General features: G+C 39.1%; 1 protein-coding gene across 6 annotated transcripts; it reads left to right on the forward strand.

The window, feature by feature from the left end:
- Positions 1-1,774: 1,774 nt before the first annotated feature.
- On the forward strand, positions 1,775-9,350 carry LOC131056793 (FT-interacting protein 3). 6 transcript variants are annotated; one of them, XM_057991062.2, is made up of 4 exons: positions 1,775-2,085; positions 3,464-4,586; positions 5,193-6,704; positions 6,891-8,297. In XM_057991062.2, the coding sequence occupies exons 2-4, from the start codon at positions 3,488-3,490 to the stop codon at positions 7,325-7,327; spliced, it is 3,048 nt and encodes a 1,015-aa protein (XP_057847045.2). In that variant the 5' UTR covers positions 1,775-2,085; positions 3,464-3,487; the 3' UTR covers positions 7,328-8,297. The 6 variants fall into 6 exon arrangements, with proteins under 6 accessions (XP_057847045.2, XP_057847042.2, XP_057847041.2 ...); XM_057991059.2 differs by adding an exon at positions 8,568-9,350 and having other exon boundaries at positions 1,776-2,085; positions 5,193-7,361; XM_057991058.2 differs by adding an exon at positions 8,577-9,350 and having other exon boundaries at positions 1,776-2,085; positions 5,193-7,361.
- The last annotated feature ends 7,302 nt before the right edge of the window (positions 9,351-16,652 follow it).

Genomic DNA, 16,652 nt, shown 5'->3' on the forward strand with positions numbered 1-16,652 from the left:
CAACAACATCTATACCTTCGCATATAAGGATACAAACATCCTTACAACAAGGTATTAGTACTTTTTTACATTACATTTACAAGCATTTCTCATTTCTTGGTTAATTCCAAAACCGGGGTTTGACCTAAGGGCAAACCCCTAATCCCTAACCCCCCAATCGTCTTCGCTTTTCTGTGTGTAGGTTGCAGGTACGCTGCTGAAATTGAAGATCTGGAATCCTTGTGCAGAGATGAACAGAACCCCCTTCGTTTCGCGGATTTTTCGGAGGACCGTGTGCACGCCGGGCGCCATTGTCCCGTCAACTTTTGCTCAAATTTGCAGGACAGCATCGTCTCGACATTTTACTGCTAATTCCAGGTCCGCAGCTTCATATCATATCCCTATCTCTATTTATAAGTGAATCTTTCTTGCTTCTACATGCATTCCTAGTTCAATCTTTCTATCTACATTCTTTACAAAAGAGGGTATCCTTGCTATCACAACCCTTGAAACTCATATAGAATCCAATCTTGTATTGCGTGGGATTGGATCTTGTGGGTTTCAACCCCTCTTTTGAATGTAAAGTCCCTCCTAAGTGAAAACCATCAACCCTAGTGACTCTCCCTTCTCTCTCCTCGGAGTTGGGGAGGGGAGAACGACTAGGGTTCGATTTTTTCCACTTTACATATACTAAAGTATTTTTTTAGTGTTTACTGAATGCTAATAAATTAATCTCTATAACTATTACTTATCAAGCACCAACTTGATTGATTTACTCTCAAGTTGTAAATTAGGATTTTACATTTAGAAGGAGAAATTAAAGAATGAGTTTGGACCCAAAAGCATATTACACCATATCTTATCATGGTGCACCATGCTAGTGTCTTAGATGGCAATAAGGTTTAGACATGGAAAAAGGGGAGATGTTGATCTCATCAAAGACGTTGTTCACACAATTTTTAAAAAAATTTTAGATGGAGTATTAAATTCATCCACAAAGTTGTTTTAGCTTTCTGATACAGGGTCACGAGCCTTAAGATGAACCTCTTCGGCTAAGAGTCAAGGATTGAGGAGTATCCATTTCGTCTAATTTGTTCAAGGCAAGATCTCAACCTCATCCCTTATGATGTCGAAGCCTTGCACTCGGCAAGACTTGATCTATGATAGGCTCATTAAGAACATTTCAACTTCACCAGTTTACCAAAGACCCATTGATTTCACACAAAAATTTTTATATAAAGATATTGAATACATAAAGGCGCTAGGATGAAATGCTGAACGAGAAACAAAATTTCTAAGTATGCTAACCGAATTTTGTCTTACAAATTTCAGGTAAAGTCGATTACTTTCATATTTGGATTCCTTACTTCCACTACTACGTAAAGAACCTCCTTATTAAATATTCTCTTCTTTTACACAAGAATCTTCTTATCTCTGAATATTAAAACCTGCAAATGGGGTTCATATGACAACAGTGACCAAAAGCATCCAATGGCTTTCCCCTCATGTTATGCTATGAAACATAAATAGCATATATTTGTCATGGGAAATAACTAATGCGTGATTTCCTCCTCGCCATATCAGATGTCAAAAGTGATGAATTTGCCAAAAACTTAAGAGCTAAGTCGACTTTAGCAACACTTTGTCTTTCTAAATATATTAAGTTAATGAAGCCATGCAACTTTTACAGCTATGACATTGACCATGCTCGGTGTGGTAGTATTCCTCCACACATTGCATTTGGCAGCAGGCTCTACGATTTACTTTATACGTAATCATCTTTTTTTGGGTACAAGGAACTTTATTCCGTGATCGTTGAAAAGAAAAGAAAAAGGTGGCAAAGGATACAGCAAGGAGAGCATTATGGGGATGAAAGGGGTCATGTACCAATACCACCATCTTGAGGGCCTTAAACTGTTGTTGCAGTTTTGGAGATACAGACATTTATTATATAGCATGGAAGCTTGAAGAATCTGATGTTGATGCTGCTGATATTGGTCTAGAGTGAATTGGAGGCATCAATTCCAGAGGAATTTCGAGAAGGTTTTCTTTTTGGTGTTGCTGATATTGGTGAAGAGTTGAACTGTGCAAATCAGCTTTCTAGAGGTTAGTAGAAGAAATTCTGGAAGGTTTTCCTTTTTGGGTGTGTGTTGCTTGCGGAATTAATGGCTGCTTACATTGAGTTCGTTGTTTTTGATTCATTTCATGTGATTTGAGTATGTACCTATGCTAATGGTTGAGTGGTGAGTACCCCAGAAACTGTATTCAATCTTGTGCGTATGATGAGCACTAGTTATATACTGTTTTAATAGAATTTTGCCTGAGACAAACAAAAATGAGAACATGAGATAGCAATGATTGAAATGTTGTATATGTGTTGCAGAGTATCTGAGATGGATTTGTTTTCTCATAAGATTTGTTCTTTCTGGTTGGTTTTATAGTGAAAGAATGAAAAGTTTCTGCTTTAGTACAGCAGCAGTCAAAGTATATAGGAGATATCATCTTTCTGTGGGTATTGCAGTAATAGACCTAGTTGGTGAATTCTAACCATATTTCTGTGTTTATTGGAGTAACAGTCCTAGATAGTGACTTAGGTATTCTGATTTCGCAGAACAGTTATCCTCAATTAGTTAGGGTTTGGATTTGGCCTTATACTGGTATGTATAGTATATGTAGCCTTGCTACCATACCTGACAAGCAATATGGATCCGACCATTACACTGAGTATTGCCGATGAATGGTGTTTCTTGCTTTTTCTTCGTTGTTTTAGGACATGAATAGGTCAATCAAACCTAAACTTTACAATTCGCATTTCTGGCTGCTACGCTGAGGAGGTTGGACCTTTGCCCAAGTGTGGATTGAACCTGGAGAAGTTATCATCTCATAAAAGCTTATAAGCAGACTTTTACAGGTGATATGGGTTTTGGGCTTTTGCTGGTAATCATCTTTGTGTAGCTGAAAATATTTTATTTTTGACCCTAGGACCTACGATCAGTTTTGCTGGGCATTCCCACCGAGAGGGGATCCTTCACGGATTAGTTTATACTATAGTGAGGATTGAAACCCCAACAGTTTTATAACTATTTTAGAAATTTAGCAGAATATCTCTTCACATATTTTTGAATTTTAAGTTTATATATTGTAGCTTAAAAGAACTAATTTTTGAAGAAAGTTAGGCACACTATCAGGGATTTTGTTTGTGGTCTTCTTTAGAATTCTATATTGAAGAGTTAGATTTATTAGTTTCCTTGACATAAGTAAACAAGAAGATACGTGTGTTTATTTTCCTAGGTGATTTACAAAAGCCTTGAGAGATTACAAGTGGTCTAGAATCCATAAAATCTTGGCACTGTTGTTCTGATATGTCTTGTTTTTGTTTTCATCACAGTAATAAAGATAACTTGCTGATATTTCTTGTTTTTGTTTTGATAACAAAGTAGTAAAGAAAATTTGCTGATATTTCTTGTTTCTGTTTTGGCCACAGAGTAGTAAAGATAAGTTGCTCTGTATGACGACAAGAAAGGTCATTGTGGAAGTTGTGGAGGCACGCAATTTACCACCAAAGGATGGAGAGGGGTCAATCAGTGCATATGTGATGGTCGATTTTGATGGGCAATGCAAGCGTACAAAGACAATACCCAAAAAATTGAATCCTGCATGGAATGAAAAACTGGAGTTCACTGTAAATAATCCAACAACAATGATTGGGGAGGAATTGGAAGCAGAAGTATACAATGATAAGAAGACTACTGTTGGACGCAACCCGTTTTTGGGAAGAGTGAAATTGCTTGGAAGCCAGTTTCCCAAGAAGGGTGATGAAAATTTGGTTTTTTATACTTTACAGAACAAATCTGTGTTTAGTACGGTCAAGGGAGCTTTAGGACTTAAAATATGTTACTTCGATGAACCTATCAAGCCTCCTGATCCTCCACCAGCAGAGCAGCCACCAGCCGAAGCCCCACCAGCTGAAGCCCCTCCACCTGCAGAAGCCCCCCCTACAGATGCTCCAGCCCCACCTGCAGATACTCCAGCTCCCCCTGCAGATCCTCCAGCACCACCTGCAGATGCTCCAGCGCCCCCTGCAGAAGCCCCCCCTGCAGCAGCTCCTCCTGTAGATGCCCCCACTGCAGAGGCTCCTCCCGCAGAGCAACCACCTGCAGAGGCCCCAGCTGCTGCAGCACCTGGTGAAGCCCCTCCTGCTGAAGCTCCGCCAGCTGAAGCTCCTCCAGCTGAAACTCCTCCACCTGCAGAAGCAGCTCCCGCTGAAGCTCCTCCTGCAGAAGCTGCCCCTGCAGCTGCGCCACCCTCTTCTGAAGCACCACCCCCTGCTGACACTCCACCAGCAGAAGCACCCTCAACTACAGAGAATAAGCCAGCAGAAGAAGTCAAGCCTCCCGAGGAAGTGGCCCCAACAAAAGAAAAGACAATACATCATTATGAGAGACCACCTATGTCCCCACTGCCATCCATGTCGGCAGAATATTTCACAAAGGATATTCCTTTTGGACGTAATGATGAGAGATCAACATATGATTTGGTTGAGAAAATGCATTATCTTTTTGTTAGAATTGTGAAAGCAAGAGCTCTTGCATCCAGAGATTCTACAGGTGAATTTTTTGTTCCCTAGTAATGTAGGCAATACGTGTAGTCTATTGAAAGCATAATTTAGGGTTCAAGGATAGAGTCTGTATTAGCTAGGGATTTATTTCCAGAAGGCATACAGTTGGTTTCTATTTAGAATGTCAGCAAATGCATTGACATTTTGGCTTGGATTGCGAAACGTTTTGTCAATTAAAATTTCCATACTAGGGCATCTATTGCTGGTGATTTTGTGTTCAAACTAACATCTGCAGTTCATATTAATAATTGTAGGCAATTCTTGCAGAGTATAACTGAAGTTCCCAGGTTATGGTGCTATGCACATTTGATATTTCCATAGTGAAGCAGCAGTTTACTGTTTAGTGACCTGTTAATTAATAAGTGGTAAACCGATATATATTAAGCAAAAGCCAGGGCCAAGGAAAGAAACATTGTTCTAGTTGGTGCTTGCTATTTCTTTTCTTTGCTCACAACCACAAGACTTAATAAATGAACAAGGAAATGATTTTATTGTTTATTGAAAATGTTACTTGCAGGCTTCAAAAAACTTAATTACCACGATGTGTAGTTTGATAATCCTATTTTGTTTCTCAAACAAAAATTGTTTGTTGCAGGCAATGCAGGAGATCCATTTGTGAAAATTAGAGTTGGAGGTGAAGTTGTTCGAACTCGGAAGACACAAAATAATTCATCTCCAGAGTGGAATCAAATATTTGCCTTTGGCAAAGGCCCTCTTCAGGCAGCTCCAACTTTGGAGATTTCTGTATGGGACGAAAACACTGGTACAAAGGATGATTTCCTTGGAGGAGTCTGCTTTGATCTTTCAGAAGTTCCAACAAGGGTCCCTCCAGATAGCCCTCTGGCTCCTCAGTGGTATAGATTGGAAGGGGAAGGTAGAGTCAGAGGAGATATTATGCTTGCTGTTTGGATGGGAACACAAGCAGATGAAACATTCCCAGAGGCTTGGCAGTCTGATACAGGAGGTGTGATTAATACAAGGTCAAAAGTTTATGTTTCTCCAAAACTGTGGTATCTAAGGGTTAATGTGATTGAAGCTCAGGACTTGGAGTTTCCTGAAAAAGTAAAATCTCCCGAGCTCAAGGTGAGGGTGCAGTTAGGGATGCAGGTTTTGAGAACCAGAGCCTCCAATAATAGAACTTCCAGCCCAGTTTGGAATGAGGATTTGATGTTTGTTGCAGGTGAACCCTTTGAAGAACCATTAATGTTGTTGATTGAAGATCGACCTAATACTGGAAATAATAAAGACACCACAGCTCTAGGTCAAGCCCTAGTTGGTTTAACAGCGATTGAAAGAAGAGTGGATGACCGTATGGTAAGTTCTAGGTGGTTCAATTTAGATAAACCAAATGGAGAACAAAAGTATCATGGAAGACTTCATCTACGCTTGTGTTTTGATGGAGGCTATCATGTGATGGATGAGGCTGCTCATTCCAGTAGTGATCTAAGACCAACTGCTAAACAATTGTGGAAACCAGCTTTAGGCTACTTGGAATTGGGAATTTTGGGAGCCAAAAACATGTTACCAATGAAAACAAAAGGAGGAAGGAGTACAACAGATGCATATTGTGTGGCAAAGTACGGACAGAAATGGATTAGAACAAGAACAATTACTGATAGCTTTAACCCAAGGTGGAATGAACAGTACACATGGGAAGTTTATGATCCCTGCACTGTTCTAACCTTAGGAGTCTTTGATAACAGGCACATTTACATGAACAGCCATGATCAGAAGTCATCTGACCTCAAGGATGTTCGCATTGGGAAAGTTCGGGTTCGCATTTCTACACTTGAAAGCAATAGAATTTACACTAACTCGTACCCATTGCTGGTTCTTCTGCCTTCTGGTGTGAAAAAAATGGGAGATATTGAAATTGCAGTAAGATTTTCTTGTCCTTCATTGCTTGATGTGGTTCAGATATACAATAAGCCATTACTTCCAAAGATGCATTATCTACATCCCTTGGGCCTAACCCAACAGGATATGCTAAGAAATATAGCAATGAAGATTGTTGCAATGCGTTTGTCTCGTGCTGAGCCACCTTTGAGGCATGAGGTGGTGCAATATATGTTGGACACAGACTCTAATATGTGGAGCATGAGGAGAAGTAAGGCTAATTGGTTCAGAATTATGAATGTTATATCTGGTTTTGTATCTGTTGTCAAATGGATTGATGATATATGCCAGTGGAAGAATCCAATCACCACAGTACTGGTGCATTTCCTTTTCCTTATCCTTGTCTGGTATCCAGAACTAATTGTGCCAACGGTTTTCTTCTATGTCTTTGTCATAGGTGCATGGTACTACAGGTTTCGGCCTAGAATGCCACCACACATGGATACCCGGATTTCACATGCAGACACAGTTGATCCAGATGATCTTGATGAAGAATTTGACCCGTTACAGAGTTCTAAGGATTCTGAAATCGTTAGAAAGAGATATGATAGACTGAGAAGCTTGGCTGCAAGGATACAGACAGTGTTGGGTGACTTTGCTTCACAAGGAGAGAGAATCCAAGCCCTTCTAAGTTGGAGAGATCCTCGTTCTACTGGAATGTTTATTGCTACATGTTTCATGATCTCAATGATCTTGTACATTGTCCATATCAAAATGGTTTTGATAAGCCTTGCTTTCTACTTCCTTCGCCACCCAAGATTCAGAGAGCCAATGCCTGCTTCAATCCTCAATTTCTTTAGGCGTTTGCCTGCTTTGTCAGACCGCATCATGTAAAGCATCCAAATGGCTGAGCATTGCCTTGCCAAGGGTAAGCGACATATGATACATCACTTATACATCTTTTCATTTAGTGTCTGTCTTGATTACACAAGTCTAACAGGTATTTTGTACTAGTACAGCTTCAGAGCATTACTATGTTTTTTTATTATCTCCCAGTTAAATGTTTTCTCGTTTTGACATGTTGATGTGTAGCATTCATCAAATAGATGAATCCTGTCCTTGTAAGACATGATCATGTAAAACATCCAAGTTGGCTGAGCGTAATCTTACCATGCATAAGCACCATTTGATACATCTATCATACATATTTTCATTTATTCCCTGTCATGTTTACCCAGATCCAACAGGTGTTTTGTACTAGTAAAGCTTCAGGGAATACTAGTTTTTTATCTCTCAGTTAAACCTTATCTTATTTGGACATGTTTATGTGTAGCATTAATCAAATGGACGAATCCATCTATTCTCCTTTGCGCTCATTCAATTTTTCACCTCCTCAAACGCACCTGCCCTGTTATCAGATGTGCAGTGATCTAACTAAATCCTATTGGTCCAGCCTGATAATGGTTGCAGTGGAGGCAATTGAGAGGTGAATGTGGTAGATCTCTTTCTGGAAAGCTTCTCAGCCCAGAAGAAAGAACTATACAGAAAGAACAATGTTCCAGCTTAGGTGTCATGGAGCTTTATAATTTCATGTACATTAATATATAATTAGGATTCATGTTATTTCTCAATCAAAAAAAATATGTTAAACTTCAGTAATGGGAGTGTCTCTGAAATATGTTGAACTTCAGTCTTGGGAGTGTCTCTGAAATATGTTAAACTTCAGTCATCACCAACAAAGTTGGCAGGCCTACAATTTTTCAAAATAAAAAAAATGAGAGAACATATGGCTCATTTTGTAGTAGTATGGTGAATGCCAAATGGTAATAGACCACAAGAATAATATTTGTTACTTAAATTTGCATATGGCTTATTATCTGGTATTTCATATGAGACCTGCAATTCTATTTCCAACGTTGCAAGTCTGAACTTACATTTTTATGAAGTTTACTACTAATGCTTGATATGACGCCTGGAATTTGACAATCAACTCTTCATGTCAAATGTAAGTCTTGTCTGGTTAGATCTTGAGGGTCAGTACCAAATTATATGTTGTCAATATTTTATATTATAGTGAAGTTTTAGTGAATTATTCACTTCATTGTATAACCAATTCCACCCTATAATTGCAAAGAAACCGCAGGTGCTCCTGTCGCAGAAAGAATATGTTGGTTCGACGCTCCGAATAAGGTACTTGCCTCACTGAAACCGTCTATCCCTGGCAGTGCCTGCCTATGCCTAAAGCAAAGCCCATACGAAGGAGTAACATTGAAGCCCCAATCCCCCAATGAAGTGCCAGAGAGGAAAATAACTTATTATTATCATTCTTAACTTCCTATGGACTCGGAAGATATACGTTGGGCGGGAGTAACGGGAAAGGTGGGAGAAATAGGAGAGGTATGCAAACCCTAGCAGGAGATGGCAGCAAAGGTGCAAATGATGACAAGGGCGGCTTAAAAGAGGGAGAAGAAGATGGGGATTCTGATGGCGGCCCTGTTTTCCCTTGTCTTGTTAATGGGGTTACAAGGGTTTCTGTTGCTCATGAAACCCTGGTTGTTGGTAAAAAGGTTGGAAGTGAGGATGGCTTTTTGTAGGAAGAGTTAAATGATTTTCCTCCTTCCCTGTCTTCTTTTGACTTCTTGCCTTCTGATGGGGATGACAAAGACGAAGAGGATAAACTCCTAAAATGGTTGAGGTGCCTGTAATGGAGACCATGGGTAATAAGCAGTTTTTGGGTATGAGAAAAGGGTTTTTATCCCCTTCTACTGGTACTTTGTTAGTCCCGCCTATCTATATAGGCGGAGACTAATGTCTTTATCTCCGTCAATTAATTTGCTTCGAAAACTGTGTCAGAAGATCATACTAATGTTTATCCTATAGTTTATCTTAATTTATTTATTATTATATTTTCTTTCTATTTATACATTTTTCTGATTGGTTGGTGTACATTTTCCTGGGCTTTTTGCTTTTTCCTTTAAAATAAAAATAGATGACCAATGAAAAATGAGAAGACAAAAAAAATTCAGATAATTTTCAAATGTCTTGGTAAAATTGAGATTTTCATCCCATTAATTCCAAAACAGCTGCCATGGGATATTTTTCTCCTTTTTAACGAATTATTTATGTTCAGTTTGGAAGCCCATTGCTCCCGTCTCGCGAAAGGGGAAAAGATAATAGTCAACGTGGTGAAACTACATACCTATAATGTGTTTAAATGCTACTAGTATGTTTCTTAGCATCTAAGAGCTCCATTACTTAATGGTAATAAATTTACAAACTTTTTAATTAAATTATATTTATTTAAAATTAAAAATTATTTTTTAATATTTTATATTTGTATTTTATTTAAATTAACAATTTTTTTTTAAATATTATATATTAAATTAAATTTTAAATTATATCATATTTTATTTCTATTGATTTTATATATATAATATTTTATTTCTATTGATTTTATATATATAATATTTTATTGATGAATTTATTATATTTTACTTTTTAAAACTAATAATATAGATTATATTGTATGGTCTATGATTTAAATTTTTTATCATATTTGTTAAATAGTTTTAACTTTATAATTAAAATTAAATATATCTATTTTTTATTTAATAATTTATAGTATTGTTATATTTCAAAAATATTATTATATTATTACATTTTATATTTATATTAATTTTTTTTGTGTTTGAATTTAATTTATTAGTAATGGTAGTAAGTTTACATTAAGTAGCATATCAACATGAGAGAGACCAAATCATGATTAAAACTTCTATTCAATTTTTCCATTATTTCACTTAAATAATACGCCTTTAATAATGGAACGAACCTTTTCACCATGATTACATTATTTTATCAATGTGAATATATATATATATATATATATATATATATATATATATATATATATATATTTGATGAATAGGCCTTCTCTATTAGATAATAATTTTAAAGTACATATTCACAAAAAAGGTCGGGGGATACAAGATCACCCCGCAAGAGTCACACGGCAAGAAGTCGGAGACAAAAAATAAAGCTATTCATCAAAAAATTTCCTCAAGCAGCCAAAGCAGTGGCAGCTGAGGGGGGAGGATCTGGATCATCTTTCTTGCCCCATACATTAGCGGGGCCAGGACTCTGGTCCGACACAGACCATCCATCTTCTGGCTCTTTTTCTTCTTCTCCTTCCTCCCACCTGGGAGGCGAAATAGCCAAAGCCATGAGAGGAAACTCGGAGGTGGTGGCAGCAGGCCACCCAGAGCCATCACCGACAAAAGGAGCCAAAGTAATAGGAGCAATAGAAGGCCACCTCGAGGCAGAGCCACAACGTGGAGGAGAAGCCGAGTGACGCCTCCACCCATTGTCTCTCCCACTAGAGGAGCAACGAGGAGCCTGGGACTGCGGGGTTTGAGAACGTCGAGCAGAGGAACTTCGGCCACGATGACGACCATGGGGCGGAGTGCGATCGACAGAAATAGAATCTGGCGGCACTCTAGCAACCGTACAAGGGGCATTGCGCCAATGTCGAAGGAGCTACTGTAAGTGGCCCACCTCAAGAGCCACTTTATCTACTTGTACCTGAATCTGCGTTAAAACATTATTACAAATGCAAGCTTTAGCATAAAGAGAGACATTAATATCCAAAGAGTTGTGAGTAAAAAGAACAACATTTCTATCTTTCCAAAGAGTAAATAAGATCTCCATTCTGAAACCATGCCATATCTGGGAAAACTTGAAGAGGACTCTAAGTGAATCTCCCCGAAGAGTTATATGCCAAGAAAAGGGCTCAGGCCGAAAAGGTTGAAAGAAATCATGGATCCAACTCCAATAATGTTGAGCTCTTCTACAAAACCAAAAAATGTGCATAAAATTTTCTGGGTGACCACAAAAAGGGCACTGGGGATCAGGAACCCCCAAATGCTTAAGTCTAAAACCCAAAGGCAACCCTTGAAAAAGAACACAGCAAGCAAAGTGTGCAATCTTGGGTTCAGTGGTGGCGTACTAGACAACAAGAAACCCGAGTCTCTAGGATTTCTGAGAAGACTCTAAATGCCACTGCTGGTTAAGAATATAGACCATAGGCAAATGGGGTACCAACTAGAGATAACCCATTTTGGGTTTGTAGCTAGTGAAAGGAGTCCAAGGATACCACTTCCAATCCTTCCACCAAGGTCTGACAGACTGAATGCCAAGCTTATGTAACAAATGTGAGGGTAAGGCCAAAACCAAAAGGTCATAAGTCTGTCGATCAAGTCGAGACAGACGAAACTGGACCTGGAGGTCATCCCATGACCAGAGACTCATAGAAACTCTAGAAAATAGGTCCTTAGGTGTTTGAATGTCGCGTTTGTGAAAACGCGGAGCAGTAACACCCTAAATTTCTGCCAGCAATAACCCTTGCACCTAAAAAAGAGGTGATCACCAGAGGTTGTGTTGATTCATGGAGATCCCATCACGAAAACTATCACCCGCCCACCGAAGCCAAGGCTTAATAGCTTCCCAAGCACGCTAGATGCTTTTAACAACAAAAGTACCCTGGATCTGAATTGGGTCTTTCATAATGAGAAGGGTTTAAAAACCAAACCCCTTCCAAGTTGGCCTATTGGCAGGAAACCTTGAAGAAATGCAATGTTGAAGAAGGATTTTCCAAGCCTCGTTGCCAGATAAGGCTCTGATGATCCATTTAGCACATAAAGAAAGCCCTTGTTTTTGGATAGAAATAAGGTCGAGCCCTCCGGACTCCTTGGGAAGGCAACAATACTCCCAAGCGACTCTTTGAAAACCTTGATGCTCGAAACCAGAGGCCCAAAGGAAAGCCCGCAGAAGTCTTTCTAACTTCATGTAATAGGCCTTAGAAGGAGCCCAACATGAAGAGTAATAGACATGAGTGGCAACCAAAACCTTCAAACAAATCTAAAATTTTCTATCCAAATAACATCTAGACAGACTGAATAAATCTGGGCCCGAAGCCAAGTGCTTTGAGCATAGCCAAAATAAATGTCCACTCAATACGATCATATGCTTTAGCAAAGTCAATCTTAAAGAAGATTGTCCGCTGTTTGGAGCGTCGAGCCTACTCCATCCCTTCCCAAACATCAATAATATTATCTAGAATAAACTTGGACTTGATAAATCCAGTCTTCTCCGGACGAACAATCAAGGGTCGGAGATGACGAATCTTGAGAGCCAGGGATTTGGCAATGATCTTATATGAGACATTGAGAAAGGTAATAGGCCTCCAATTGCAAATGTCCTCCGGATCCCTAACCTTAGGGATAAATTTGATGTTTCCTCGGTTAAGCATCTTTCCCAGGGACTGGGAATGAAAAGCTTCAAGTTAGACCTTATGTAGGTTAGGAACAACACAAGGCCAAAGGGCTTTGTACAACTTGCAAGGGAAACCATCACACCCAGGGGCTTTATCATTCGCCATAGAAAAAATGGCTTCCTTGAGATCATCAATGGTCAATAAGAGAACACAAAAGGTCTGTTGAGACTCGGAAATCCTTTTGGGAACAATAGCTAAGAAATCTTGCAAACCTTGGGCTTTGGCCGGAGAGTTTCACTACGCCGTGAACACCTTCTCATAATGACAGACAAAAGATTGCAAAATATCAGGCAACTCGGTGATAACAACATGCCCCTCTTTGATTTTCTTAATCCCTAGAGAGGTATGACGAGCGCACAAAGCCAAGTAAAATTCTTTGGAGGCCCTATCACCCACCTTGAGCCAATGTAACCTGGCTTTGATTTGAGCTCCTCTGGCAGAGTAATTATTTGCAACTTGATTTTGATGACGAATCTAGGCTAATCAAAGTTGTAGGTTAGAATCAAAAGGATTCAAGTCAAGAGCTTCTATGGCAGCACAAAGATCTTTGGTGGTCGCATCATACGAGTGCCTGCAGTGCAAGGAAAGTTGTCTACCATAAATGCACAAAAACCTCGCAGAGCGGGTAATGGCATCATTCCACCATGCAATCCAACCAGTGTGATGATGAGGCCTTGGTTCCAAATTCCAAACTCTTTGAATGTGGGCCATCGTGGCCTGATGATGCAGGAGAGACATGTTGAGGTAAAACTGCATCTTGGAAGGATGCGACCTAGCTGACTGCCATTTAATGATAAAATTTATGGGGAAGTGATTGGACAATGTCACATCAACGAGAGGAGTGCCGAGCAGATCTTGATCTTCAAAAAAAGAAAAAAAAAGATTACATAGTTATCATAACACGATCAAGCCTTTTAAATATTTTGTCTGAGCTAGCTTTGAAATTAGACCAAGTGTGCCAGACCCCCCCTAGGCGGCAGCAATTGGTCTTGGGGTTGAAAAGACCCAACTTATTACGCATGTAGTACCAAGCTTCCCTCTCGCCAACTGTCCATCGAAAAGGCAAAATTTCATCCTTATCGATTGCCATCTTAACCATATTGAAGTCACCACACATGACCGAAGTTGCAGGTGGCAAATTGCCAACAATCCAACACCATAAGTGTGATCTATCAACCACATCATTGGGAGCATAAACATTAATAATCCCAATAGAATGATTATTGATTAACAACAAAACCCATACAACATGCTGCATGGGATCAAAATTGTGAGAAATAACCGCAGAAAGCCAACGAGGTGAAAGGAGAGTAGCAACTCCATCTCGACTAGCCTCATGCTGGGAAGCAAAAACAAGGCTATCTGGTCAAATATCACGACATGCAACAATAAGCATGAAACCAACAATTCTAACTTCCTCAAGGTAGAGAACATCCAGGCCTAAAATACGTTGACGAATATCTCTAACATAATACTTTCTGGTGAGGTTCGTGAGACCTCGAACATTTCATGAGATGTAATTCATGAAAAATATTGCATGTCATCCTCATCCCCAAGAGAGGAGAAGCTATTGTGCAAAAAAATGAGCTGAGACTGGGAAGAGAGTCCCCACCGAAAATAACTATTCTTTTTTCTGAAGCACCATTCGCTATCTTAGCATGCCCAGAAGGGTTGCAAGAGCGGCATAGAGAGTGTGGATCAGAAATCGTAGACGCAGCCTGAGGAGTGCGAACCCAAGGGGGTCAAGCGACACCCTCAGAAGAATCCTTCCCTTGCTGGCCAGGGTTTGAAACCAAAGCAGACGACATAGAGGCCACCTGGGTAGACAGTGCCTGCATAGGAGGCTCTGTTGTCGATTGAGAACTTGATCGAACGGGTGGCTTTTGGGCAGAAGCCACATAGTTTTTGGCTTTGTGAACTACAGTGGTCTCCTTAACAGGGGATTTTATTTTTGGTATAGCCAAGGGACAATCCCTGATTTTGTGTTCCACCGACTGGCACCTCGACTAGCCTCATGCTGGGAAGCAAAAACAAGGCTATCCGGTCAAATATCACAACTTGCAGCAGTAAGCATGAAACCAAAATTCTAACTTCCTGAAGGCAGAAAACACGTTGATGAACATCTCTAACATAATACTTTCTGGTGAGGTCTGTGAGACCTCGAACATTTCATGAGATGTAATTCGTGAAAAATATTGCATGTCATCCTCATCCCCAAGAGAGGAGAAGCTATTGCGCAAAAAACTAAACTAAGACTGGGAAGAGAGTCCCCACCAGAAATAACTCTTCTTTTTTCTGAACCACCATCCGCTATCTCAGCATGCCCAGAAGGGTTGCGAGAGTGACATAGAGAGTGTGGAGCAAAAATCACAGACGTAGCTTGAGGAGTGTGAACCCAAGGGGTTCAAGTGACACCCTCAGAAGAATCCTTCCCTTGCTTGTCAGGGTTTGAAACCAAAGCGGACGACATAGAGACCACTTGGGTCGACAGTGCCTACATAGGAGGCTCTGTCGTCGATTGAGAACTTGATCCATAGAGTGAGACAAACAAAAAAAGAGATAGATAAATAAAGAGAAGTAGAGATAAAGATATATAGGGCTAGACAAAGAGAAGGGAAGAGACATATATGGGAAGAGAAAGGGAGAGAGAAATAGAGATAGAAAGATAGATAGGGGATGAGGAGGGAGTGAGAGAGGGAGAGATGCAAAGATATAGATCGAGAGAGGGGGGATTGCTTTTAATTCTCAAGTTTTGATAAAAATAATATTTTTTTAATCCACAAACACTTGAGATTTTACAAATTTCTATTTTTAATGAATAAGACAACTTTTTATCCTTTAATTCAATAAACCTTGTATTGATTTGTCTTTAGTCTTTCAAATGTAGAAATTAATTGAAGGAGGAGCTACATATAATTAGAACAAAAAAATATTCTCATAGGTTGCCTACCAATAGCAATGTCTTTAGGCTCCATTGAAGATCGAGATCAACTTGGATGCATTCCAAGAGTGAACAAACAAGCTCAGTCACATCCCAACACATCAATTGTGTATGCAAATTATAATAGTGCATATAACAAGGTCCTCTTGAACTTGAGTCTTGATATGGTATAGCATATTTACATACCTATCAATGCATGTGTTGTGAAGATTTTTTACTAGTGTTTGTTACCAATTATGCTTTTGTGTTTATCTATGTAGGATATGATAATACAAAGAGAGCCTATTATGGAGATAGTGAGGGTGCCTCCAATTTTGATTATTTTTTGTTACCAATGAAAAAGATGATTTAAGTTCTATTAGTGGTTAAGAAGAAACATCGTGTGTAGATCCAAATAAGTACATAAATGGAGATGGCATCCTTTTATAGAGGCCTTGAATGACAATTCACCAAGCCTCCTTTAGTGCATTAATATCTAAGAAAAAATGTTAAATTTTGTGAGAGGCACATTCCAAAATTATATAATGAGTAATAGTTAAGTGGTGAAGTGAAGCATTGACATAAAAGAGAGAGTTTGTTTATAAGGTATTAGATTTTAATTTGATTATTGTATTCAAATATTATGAGATTATAATTGAGTTAAAATCAAATAGGTTTTAACTTTTCAAGTAATTGTAAGGCGCTGATTTTTTCTATAGTCAATCATTTAATTCAAAAATGATTTCTAATTTTAAAATACTATACAATGTAATTTTATAGAAGTTGTTATATTAAAATATTCACATTGATACCACTCCCAAAGTTTGAGGAATGAGCTCTGCTAGGGTTTGAGGTTGTGTACTACTTTTTTCAGACCGCATTTACTATGGGATTCTAGAGTTTATTATGGCTTCGGCCAACTTTAGCCCAACAACTAATGCTAGTGCTGGAGTTTCTGCGATAGACCCTCA

The sequence above is a fragment of the Cryptomeria japonica genome, chromosome 4 (assembly GCF_030272615.1).
Source record: "Cryptomeria japonica chromosome 4, Sugi_1.0, whole genome shotgun sequence".
Taxonomy (NCBI): Eukaryota; Viridiplantae; Streptophyta; class Pinopsida; order Cupressales; family Cupressaceae; genus Cryptomeria; species Cryptomeria japonica.

What these genes read in the sequence shown, in the direction of transcription:
- LOC131056793 (XM_057991059.2), top strand. Translation starts at nt 3,488, where the DNA reads ATGACGACAAGAAAGGTCATTGTGGAAGTTGTGGAGGCACGCAATTTA. An exon ending in TGCATCCAGAGATTCTACAG is followed by an intron (nt 4,587 to 5,192) that starts GTGAATTTTTTG and finishes TGTTTGTTGCAG; the next exon opens with GCAATGCAGGAGATCCATTT.